At 38.0% G+C, this 12,042-nt stretch overlaps 1 protein-coding gene across 1 annotated transcript; it reads left to right on the top strand.

Annotated features, from left to right (window-relative positions):
- Window positions 1–11,208: 11,208 nt before the first annotated feature.
- LOC150108430 (uncharacterized) lies at window positions 11,209–11,583 on the top strand. Its single transcript, XM_090390465.1, has one exon. The coding sequence runs from the start codon at window positions 11,209–11,211 to the stop codon at window positions 11,581–11,583; it is 375 nt and encodes a 124-aa protein (XP_090246591.1).
- The last annotated feature ends 459 nt before the right edge of the window (window positions 11,584–12,042 follow it).

The following is a 12,042-nucleotide window of genomic DNA, read 5'->3' as shown; positions in this document are numbered from 1 at the left end:
TTTTTAGGTGACTGTAGGCATTGTCCACAAAGTATTCCTGGTGAGATTTTTACAGGGTAGTTCACTGTTGCTTTCACAAACCCTCCACTATTATCCGGGCTCGGGACCGTCATATTGCTGGGATGTATTAATGACCATAATCCATGTATGTTCACGAGCCGGTTTGCCTGTTCTGGGGACGAAAATCCCGAGTTTCCGGGTGGAAAAACCTTACATCCGTATGATATTGGCTAACTCACCTATGGTCGAAAGAGACCAGATAAAGGTTCCTGAAGTCACTGACGGGAATCGAACCCACCAAGTCTTTCCAAAAAAAGGGCTTCGTCTATACTGACTGAGCTATGGAGGTTCTAAATCGTCTCCTCATGGGAAAAAAACGGCTGAACATTGTGATCGCGCATGATGCCACACAAGACATTGACTTTTGGAGTATTACGGACGAACTTCACCAGTTCTTGCGGATTTTTTGACCCCCACACCCGACAATTATGGCGATTCACAACTTCATGCACATGAAATGTTGCCTCATCATAATATAAAATGCTTTGGGAGTAGCTGTCATGTTCAACAATGAGCTGTAACATAGTTGTCACAAAGGGAACTCTTTGTTCCCTATAAGTAGGTGGAAATGGAGAGCTGTAGAGTAGGTACCCTCCCTTGATGAGTCCTTAGAGGAGTCACATAATATTATTTTATTCACACATATTTCATTTTTGTTTAATATTTCTAGCAGCTTCAGGCCTCTAATAATCAGATCAATGGTTAAAGAACTGGGCAAAGAAATTCATGTCCCATCTAAAAAGAATTACAACCATCTACAACTACGACGAGATAACGTACCTGCTGCCTGGTTGGAGAGTAGATATGGTAACGACTCGGCCAACCATGCTAAAAGATTTACACATATCATTTTAACTCGGAAGGGAGGTTGCTTAAAGGTCAAAGCTAGATAACTAAGAGTAGAGTTTTTAAGTAATGTGGGTACACCCAGATACTGAACAAATTAATAGGGTTACCAAAACAAAGATGACAAAACGAGGTGAATTTCTTCTAAATAACAAGTACAGTGTGTCCGAAAAAGAACTCCAGAGTTTTCAATGAAATTTATTTTATGGGTTTTAGGAGCAGAAGTGTATGTAGCATATATTATCAAAGTACATTGTCACAAGTTTGATTACCTGTTAGTGTAACTCAATATGTGCACAATTTACACCCTTCAAAACGGAATTCCATCTCAGACCACATTTAGGTAAGCATATCCATAGGAATTGCTTCTATGGTTGCTGTTATTCTATGCCGCTGGTGGGCAAGGGACTGGATTTTATCATGATACACAATGTCTTTACATAGCCTAAAGAAGATGAAATCCATTGGAGTAAAATTAGGAATGAACGGTGGCCAAGCAATAGGATCTCCTCTGCCAATCCATTTTCCTGGATGTTGAGGACAATGACCACAATCGCTGCAAAATTGTGGCAGGTCCCATCCTGTTGGAAAATGAGGCCATCTACATGCTTAATCTGGGGAAACAAAGTTCTGTAGCATATCCAGAAATGCCACACTCGTAATCGTGTCCTCGTGGAAAAAATGCCTGAACAATGTGATCGTGCATGATGCCCTACCAGACATTGACTGTTGGACTGTTACAGATGAATGTCATCAGTTCTTGCCCATTTTTTGACGTCCACACCCGACATTTATGGCGATTCACAACTCCATGCACACGAAACGTTGACTCATTAGAAAATAAAACGCACTGGAGATAGTTATCATGTTCGGCAATGAGGTCTAATATGGTTGTCACAAACTGAACTCTTTCTTGCCTATCAGTAGGCTGGATGTTATGAAGCTGCAGTTTATATGCATGAAGTGTCAATCTTTTGTGAACAACGCCATGCACTGTGCTTTTAGGAATGTTTAATTGACGATTCACATTAAGAACTGAACATTTCGGGTACGACGGAATGATAGTAGAACTCATTCCATGTTTTCTGCACTTTTAGGCATACATGTTGTTATTATTATTATTATTATTACGGGCGACTCCAGGAAGTCCTTAGACTCATCGAGGGAGGCCCTAAACATCATGTCCACAAAACTATTCGACATTCTCCCAGTATCTATCATACCTTGCCTTGAACTCATTCACTGTCATAGCTACCACAACTGACTCTGGCAGCTTATTCACCTCATTTACCACTCTAAAAGTAAAGAACCCAGCTCTAACACCCTTGCTAACCACATTCTTGCCCAGCTTCCATAGATGTCACCTAGTTCTCTGACCACCAGTCCTGATCTCAAAAATATCCTCTGAATTAATTATATAGAAACCCTTTAGCAATTTGAATGTCTCAATCCTATCTCCCCTTTTCCGCCTATCAATTAATTTCTGCAATCCACAAAGCTTCAACCTGTTTTCATAAGGTTCATTCCATAGACCTGCTATCATCTTGGTCACTCGCCTCTGGATCCTCTCCACCTCCTCCACATCAAGAAGAAACCTCGGTGACCAAATCTGGGCACAGTAGTCGAGATGAGTCTTATCAAGGCTCGGTAAAGAGAACAATAACTTGCTTGTTTCTGCTCGTCAAAATGTTGAATGTCCTTTTAAAATACTTCCTGTTTAAAAAAACTGTTGATGACACTTTCAAATGCTTTCCTACCATACACCCTTCCTTTGGGCAGTCGATATTGACTTCGTTTCTGTGAACCATAACAGACACTGTGCTTCTTCTTGTGGCGACGCCATTACTGCAGCACGGCCGGTCTGTGCAGCTATCTGACCTGATCTGCTATCTGGCGGACAAAATGTGAACTACAACTTGAATATTGTCGCCTCTCGAATGTGCTTGAAACACCTTAGTATGGTGGCACAAATAGAAAATACTTGTGTTAGAAATCCGGAATTATTTTTCGGACACCATGTACAAGATGTTGTCTTTAATAAATAAAGAAAAGGGAAAGGGAGGAATAGTTATAGTAAATTCAACAATAAATAAGATAATAACAGATGTCTGTATTGAGTAGTTGTTCAAGAAAAAATACTAGCATAATCTTCTTGAATGGCAAACAATGCAGTATCATGTAGGCTGATGTGGGAAAAACATCAGAATGGGAACTGGGCAATAAGATTTATTTGTGCTTATCATACTAAAGTAGATTCTACTAAAGAAATTGAGGAATTTTTCAAGGCATTAAAAAAGGCATCTGACAAAGAAAAAATTGGGCACGGTTGCAGATCTAAACAGATGTGCAGGAAGCCATTAACAGACATATAGAAATGTTCTGAGAAAATAGCAAAGCTAATAATAGTTACAGTAGGTATTAACGACTTAACTGGAGATAAGTTCAATATGAGAGAGGACATGAAATGATTGTTGGAAGAGGCGAGAGTGAAGAGTGAGAAAGTGAAAATCATCAGTAGTTTACCTCGCTATGATAAAAATGAATTACGTAGGACTATAATGGCAAACGATTCGATGCATAAGCTGTGCAGAAGGAATGGATGTGAGTTTTTTAATGTGTGAAGTGAGTTTGAGGGAAGATTGGATTTGTATAAGAGGGAAGGCCTACACCTGAATCCGTTTGGTATCAGGTATCTAGAAAAACTAATAACTGGTATTAGACCAACAAAGAGAATCAGGGAAACTAAATTATAAAGGAAGAAATAGTGTGAACATGAGTGTAATAGCTACAATGTTATATAACTGTGTTAATGACGAAAATGGGCTTTGTCATGGAAATATTGACGAGGAGGGAAAGTTTTCGGCTTTGTGTTCGTCCGGTTCGGACCCAAACATGTGCAAAGATATCTACATGCAGTGATTTTTTTCTGGCGGTACGCAATGGTACGCAGTACCGGCACCTTTTTTCTTAAGTTTTTAAAAATTTGCGATTTATTGACAGCAAAATGTATTATAAATATTCCGGTAGGTGGTACTGTGTTCACGAATTGAATTTTCAGTTTTGATTACTCATAAGTTGATACCCTGCTTTCCTGTTTCATAGGTTGGTACGTAACCGGAAACAGGAAGTGTGTTCACTTCCGATTGCTTCCAGTATCGGTTTATCTATTCTAAATGCACTCTACAACAGGCAGGTGTTCACGAGAGTTTTGAATTAATCTAAGTTAAATCAGTGCAATCATTGTTCAAAATGAGTAAAATAATTGGCATAATATTACTTTATGCCAATGAGAAAAAAAGTAAGGCTGAAGAAGCAGAAATTGTTGAATCTACTTGTGATCCCGTAAAACAGAAAACTAGCACCGAAAATACACTTGGTGAAGAGGATCACGAAACCAAGATCCACGTTGTCAAAAGGAAGCAGCTTCTGATAATGATTGCTGAATGTTCGACATTTTTGCAGAAAAATGACTTCTGCAAGAGAAACGAGTGGCTGTATGTCAAGAATAAAATGTTGGGCTGCAAAAGCGTGTTGTCATGTCGTCGATAAACACATGGGAACGAAATTTTCAGCGAAGTGGTCAAATGGTAAAACTGTCATTTTGGAGACTCTCGCAAACAACAGTTAATGTCATGAAGAAAAAAGATTTACAATCATAAGGAGAGTGCAGCGCACAAAAGCACGCCAACAAAGCTAGACGACGAGAGAATATCGGAGGATATGTTAAAAGTGTGGAAGCTGCTGTAATAGCATCTTCATGGTGAGTACCGGCAGCTTTTTTCCAGAAAAAAGCACTGTCTACATGTATAAGGCATTAGAGAAGAATAAAGATCTGCAAGTTCATGATGATAAAACGGTTATTTTTTGGCCACAAGAATTATATGGGAATGAATGACTGGTATTTGGGTTTTTTTTTGGTCAAATTTATTTTAAAACTAGGTTATACCAACTAGTTTCGCCAACTGTGGCTGTTGGTTTCATTAGGGTAAAATATGTATAAAAAAAATAAAAACACTTAAACGTTAAAAACTGTTTACACTAAAACCATAAAATGAACTTAATACAATTGCTATTCATAAAAGCAGAAGAACGCGTATATCACACGCGTAGCGCGTGAATGATCTGCTAGTTGTTATGTAGGAACGTTCTGTAGTTGGCAGCAAAATTTAATTCTGGCATGTTGAAAGATCTAATGAGGGTCTTCCAGATCTCGGACATAATCAATCCTTGGTTTCTATTAAGGTTTTGTTCTGAACGGAGAACTGTTGTGGCTTCTTTTATAATTCGGGAGCGGAAGTCCTCCTCTAAGTAGGGCATTGAGCTTTTATCCCATTCTATCATATGGTTAGTCCTAGCAAAATGAAAGGCTACCCCGGTTTTCTCTATTATTATTGACATTTCCTATGTGTTCCTTCTTCCTGATTTCAAAACTTCTTGAAGTCTGGCCAATATAGTTCAAGACACACGAGCAGGGTATGTTGTAAACTCCGGCATATTTAAAAAATGGATGACTGTCGTTCGGAGATGGTAAAAATTGGGGAGTGGTCTGTGCAGGTTTAAAAGCCACTCTTATTCCATGCGGCTTGAGGAGTCTGGCAATCTTATTGGAAATTGTCTCCACAAACGGAATCACTATGGTTGAATTATAATGTATATTGGCCAGACTTCGAGAAATTTTGAAATCAGTAAGAAGGAACATATAGGAGACGTCAATAATAATAGAGAAGACAAATCGGGGTTAGCCTTTCATTTTGCTAGGACTAACCATATGATAGAATGGGATAAAAGCTCAATGTGCCCTACTTAGAGGAGGACTTCCACTCCCGAATTATAAAAGAAGCCACAACAATTCTCCGTTCAGAAAAAAACCTTAATAGAAACCAAGGATCGATTTTGCCCGAGATCTGGAAGATCCTCATTCGATCCTTCAACATACCAGAATTAAATTTTGCTGCCAACTACAGAACGTTCCTACATAACTAATAGATCATTCACGCGCTATGCTTGTGATGTACGCGTTCTTCTGCTTTTACAAATATGCAATTGTATTCAGTTCATTTTATGGTTTTAGCATAAACAGTTTTTAGCGTTAAATGTTTTTATTTTTTTATGCATCTTTTACCCTGATGAAACCAACAGCCACAGTTGGCGAAACTAGTTGGTATAACTTAGTTTTAAAATAAATTTGACCAAAAAAAAAAAAATACAAATAGTAGTCACTAATTTTCCTATAGATCTGCAAGTTGTTTATTTGTGTCAGACAGACTGCAGACAAGATTATACAAAAGAACAAACATGTAGATTATTATGTCTGTACACGAATGCTAGGAGTATCAGAAACAAAGGGGTAGAGTTTTTGCCTTAGTCAATATGTTGCGACCTCAGATTATAGGTATTACTGAGACCTGGCTATCAGAATCAGACATACTGGTATCAAGTGTCAAGGGTACAGTATTTTATAGGAAGGATAGAGAAGATAGGAGAGGAAGGGGTAAACTGCTAATGAAATCAGATGACTTGAATCCAGTTTGAGTTCAGACCTACGATTGTATTACTACAACAAAAATTTGCTACCAATATTTCATGTGACAGTGAGTTTGAAGCTATCTGGTGTGAGGTGGAATCTAACAAGATCAATTACATAGTGGGGTGTTGTTATAGACCTGGTGGATTAGTTGCTATTGATGAAGAAATGTATCACCAAATAGAGATGATGGGCACAAAAAGAATATACATAATGGGAGACATTAATTATCCAAATATTGATTGGGTAGCGAGCCTGTGTAGTTTAGTGGATGTGGCGTTTGCACACCACGGCGCTTGGCCGCACGAAGGAAGACTTGGTTTCGAGTCTAGTTGGCGACTAGAGGAAAATTTTCTAAGCCTTTTTTCGATTCGACCGGTTCCCGAGTTAGTCGATCTCTGGCACGAGCAAGGGGGTTTTTCCTCCCGGAAACTTGGGTTTTACGTCCTGTAAACTCAAGAAAATCGACTGTAGAACCCACATTATTTCAGACATTAAATATATTGTGTTAGGGTTAGGGACCAAGAGATGGCGGCACATTTGAGCCGTCTCTCTTCACTGTGTACCACTTAATTAGTGATAGCCTTGGGCCATCTATCTCTGATTGGTACCAGTGGAGATTGAACTGCCCACTCAGTCTCCAAAAGTTAGATAGGGCTAAATGGCCTCGCCTACTCCCCGTATACGGGAATAAAAAAAGGCGTTAGCTGATTTTGCTGATTTGATTAGGTAGCAGGAGAATCTCATGAGAATACATTTATTGAGCTGTTGCGGGACAACTTCCTCAAGCAACATGTTACAGAAGGAACTCGAGGTCAAAGAGCATTAGCTTTGATTATAGTATCAGAGGGTGTTTCAGTTAAAGACGTAATTCTTCTGCCTTCGACTGGTGACAGTGATCATGTGGTACTCACTTGGGAAGTGACTAAGTTTATCAACGTTCCATTCAGAAAAGGTTACATGCTGAACTACAAAGCAGGAAATTGGGAACAATTGAGGAGAATACTGAGTTCAGTGGAATGGAATCGGTTGCTGGATGGATAGAATATGGATAGTACATGGGGAAGCATTTAAACAATACTTAAATGATGCAATATCAGAATATGTCAAGAGAGTTCAAAGAATAAACAGGGTAGGAGTCAAATGGATGTGCAATCTTATTAAACAAGAGATTCGTAGGAAAAGGACAATGTGGAAGGAATACCGCATACATAAGAATGAAGTCAGTTATGAACGTTATAAGTAGCTGGCTAGAATAGTCACAAGGATTGGACTGAAAGCAAAGTCTGAGTAAGAAAAGAAACTGACTCTGCGTGTTAAAGACAACCCACAAGAATTCTCTCGATATACTGCAAGTAAAAGAAAGAATGAATATGAAAAAATTACTCTTCTGAATGCAGATGATGTGAGAGAGGGAGAGGTGCATAAGTGGTTATTCAAATAATGAGTGCCCATTTTGCTAAAAGCTATCAAACTGGTATATGCAACATTGATTTCACTGCTAAACTCTTCACTGGAATGAAGAAATGCGGATGTATGAGGACAAGGTATTAGACCTGTTACACAAATTGAATAAGAATACAGCAATAGCGACTGATGGGATATCAGCACGTGTACTAAAAGAGTGTTCAGCTGAACTGTCTATTTTGACCAGGCTGTTTAATATGATCTCAGAACAGGGAATACTCCAATGGAATGTATGGTAATTCCACTGCACAAAGGTGGTGCAAAGACCGATGTATCCAACTATCGACCAATTAGTATCTCAGGAGCGGTGGTGAAGATTTTGGAAAAAAAATGGTCACAGCTTGCACTCAGAAATTTGTTGACAGTGAATCGGTACTTTGCAATGGACAACATGGCTTTACTAAGGGAAGATTTTAGCAACACATTCTATAACAATTTACCATTGAACTAGACAAGGGGAATGGATTCACCATGACACTTTGGGATTTTGCAAAGGCTTTTGACAGAATATAGCATGATAGATTCTTGCATAAATTGGAGAAAATGGGTTTGATTTATAGAATATTATCATGGATAAGAGAATGGCTGACTGAAGATATCTCAAAAAGTTGTATATGGGGATGTCAGTCTGCAAGATTTAAGGTTACAAGTAGTGTACCACAAGTACCAGTGCTTGGTCCATTGTTATTTAATCTGTACATTAATGATATTGAGAAGGATTTGACGAATGACATTCAGCGATTTGCTGATGATGCAAAGATAGGCAGGGTAATAAGGAATGCTGCTGATATGCAGTATTTGCAGAGTGATTTGATTAGGATGGAATTATGGGTATGGGAAAATGGGTGTCATTTCAATGTCAGTAAATGTAAAGTCATTCACTTTGGATTGATTAGATATCCAATGTCGTATTATATTGGTGGGATTATGCTAGAAGTAACTGATGAGGCTAGGGATCTTAGAGTGTTAGTAGATAGGAAGTTGAAGTTCAGAGGCCATGTGGCAAAGATTGCAAATACAGGCTCAAAATATAATAGCAATGCTGAAAAGAACGTTCACAAGGAAAGATAAAGACGCCATTTTGCCTCTTTAAAAGGCCTCGATAAGACCTCATTGGGCTATTGTGTGCAGGTCTGGTCTGGTCTGGTTTCTGTTGTGATTCTGATATATTGGAGAGAGTACAAAGGAGAGTGTTAAAAATGATATCAGAATTGTGGAATACTGATTATGAAGACAGACTGAGAACTTGTAGACTGCAAACAGGAGAAAAAGGGATGATATGATTGAGACTTACAATCTTCTGAAACTGTCATACAGGAATTTTTGGATGTTATCTTCGCTCAGTCCAGTTTTTGGATGGCCTGGCTTTTCCTTGTCCTCAAGCGTCTCACGACCACTTTGAAATCGTTTAAACCACTCATAAACTTGAGTACGGGATAAGCATTCATCACCCTACGCTCTTTGAAGCATTTGGTGTGTTTCAGTAAAACTTTTACCAGTTTTAAAACAAAAGTCAATCGCAGCTTTCTGTTTGAAACTCATTTTCCGACTGTTCGTCAAAACACACTGTCACTATACAACTTGGCTTCTAATGAAACAAATGTCATAAACAGTTGACACAACACTAGTGAAGGTTGCCGCTTTCGACAACAAAAGATACAACAGATGGCGCAGTTTCTTCTCTTTTCGAAAAATTCGGTTTCTTTTTGGACAAAGGGTGTATAAGTGTACACATTCGTAGTTTTTGTTTATAGCCGGTGATAGAATACCGTGTGTTGAAAATAGGCCGATTATAAACAAATTTGGAAGAAGTGTTTTTGTGTTTGTACTACATAGTAGATACAGTCGTAAGTACAGTTTTTACAAGTACAAATTTAAAACTTTTTTCTATTATTTTATGTTGATTTGCTTCTGGTCGATACAATCTATACTAGTCAAACGCTAATCAAACCCTATTTAAAAAAATATAGGAACATGAAACGACCGACCAAATGATATCAAAGAAAAAAATAAAAAAAAAGAAAGAAGCTGTTACAAATATGTCAGGCGCTATTATATAATAGATAATGCCAGCGACATCAGTTTCAACCACAGCAGTTGAAATAGTGGCGGAAGAACGGCAAGAAATGGAAGATACTTTGGAACAAATAGTTCACCAGGATAAGAAAAATATTGAACTGAGCCTGTGTAGCTCAGTGGATGTGTAGCGTTTGCATACCACGGCGCTTGACTGCATGAAGGAAGACTTTGTTTCGAACCGAGTCGTCAAATAGAGGAAATTTTTCTAAGCCTTTTTATGACTGGTTCCCAAGTTAGTCGATCTCTGGCACAAGCAAGTAGGTTTATCGTCCCGTAAACTCAAGAAAATCGACCGTAGAACCCACATTATTTTAGACATTAAATATATTATGTTATGGTTAAGGACTACGAGATGGCGGCACTTGTTGAGCCGTCTGTCTTCAATGCGTACCACTTAATTAGTAATAGCCTTGGGCCAGCTATCTCTGATTGGCTGTCAGTGGAGATTGAACTGCCCACCCAGTCTCCAAAAGTTAGATGGGGCTAAACGGCCTCGCCTACTCCCTATACGGGAATAAAAAGGTGTTAGCTGATTTTTTTTTTTTGACGACAGAAGCAAGTAAAGAACGTCCGTCAATCTCCACTGACAGCAGTGATTGGCAGTTCAATCTCCACTGACAGCCAATCAGAGATTGCTGCCCAAGGCTATCACTAATTAAGCAACACGCAGTGAAGAGAGATGGCTGAACAAGTGCCGCCATCTCGTAAGGAAATGGAATGGACAAATACAAATGAAATATTCTACGATGTTGCTGCTTGGTGAATCCCAGTACTAGATGAAATTAAAATTGATATTATTAAGCAAGGAAGTGAAGTATTTCAAAATAAAGATGGACCTTTTGATGCAACAGATAGATCTGGAATAGGAATTAAAGGAGATCTTCACTAAATTACAAAGTCATGGTTTTATAAAGAACTACCAAATGGCGAAAATGTACGTAGAACTTGGATAGTTTATTCTCAGTCAGTAAAAAAAAAAATAAACTGTTTTTGTTGCGCTGTTTATTTGCCTGCGGCGATACAACTAGAGTATCGAGCTTTGTGAATGGTTTTAATAAATGGTGGAAATTAAATCCAAAGATTTCCCCAAATGAAACTTCGGAATAACATCTTAGTTGCTTAGAAATGTGGAAAACTTTAGCAACAATTAAAATTGAATAAGACTATAGATCAAGTTAGTCGAGATCAAATTATTAAGGAAAAGACAAGAATGATGTTTTGAAGAGTTTTGGATGGAATTCTCTCGTCAAAATCTTTCTCTTCGAGGTCATAGAGATGATTCCTCAGAGACAAATAAAGGAAATTTTTTGGAGTTAATTCAGTTTCTATCTCATTATGACCCTGTTCTTAAAGAACATTTATTAAGAACTGAACATTCTGTTTTACATAATAGGAGATACAGCTCATGCTTATCTTCCAGAATTCAAAATGAATTCATGAATTTACTAGGAAACCATGTAAAAGTCAAAATATTGGCAGACACAAAAAAGGCTAAATATTACGGGATCCTTTTCGACAGTACTCCTGATGTAACTCACGTGGATCAAATGATCAAATATGTGAAGTTATCAGATACGTACACATCGAAAATGGTAAAATTGAAGTAACGGAGTCATTATTAGGTTTGTTTTTTTTTTTCTATCTCAGGAAAAAATGCAAATATTACTTCTGACGTTGTGAAGAAATTAGAAGACACACTTGACATCAACCTATGACATAGCCAGGGATATGATAATACTGCAACTATGTCTGGAATTCATGGTGGAGTTCAACGCAAAATAAAAAGTATCAATTCTAAAGCGTTATTTATGCCATGCGCAAATAACTCACTGAATCTTTGTGGTTCATGCTTTTAGAAGCATTTCTACTTGTGTAACATTTTTTTGCAGTTTTGAAAAAATTATATTCATATTTTTCTAGTTCAACTCACCGTTGGGAAGTATTGAAGGGAAATGTAGGACTAACATTAAAAAGATTATCAGACACAAGATAAAGTGCTCACTATGAAGCAGTTTATACAGCAAGATATAATATCGAAAAATTAATTTTGAGTTTAGAAGCACTAT

This window comes from Typopeltis vanoorti, chromosome 3, assembly GCF_054136105.1.
Source record: "Typopeltis vanoorti isolate ZY-2024b chromosome 3, IOZ_Tvanoo_1.0, whole genome shotgun sequence".
Lineage (NCBI taxonomy): Eukaryota > Metazoa > Arthropoda > Arachnida > Uropygi > Thelyphonidae > Typopeltis > Typopeltis vanoorti.
Note: the sequence above shows the minus strand (reverse complement) of the source record. Positions and strands in the feature narration are given on the sequence as shown.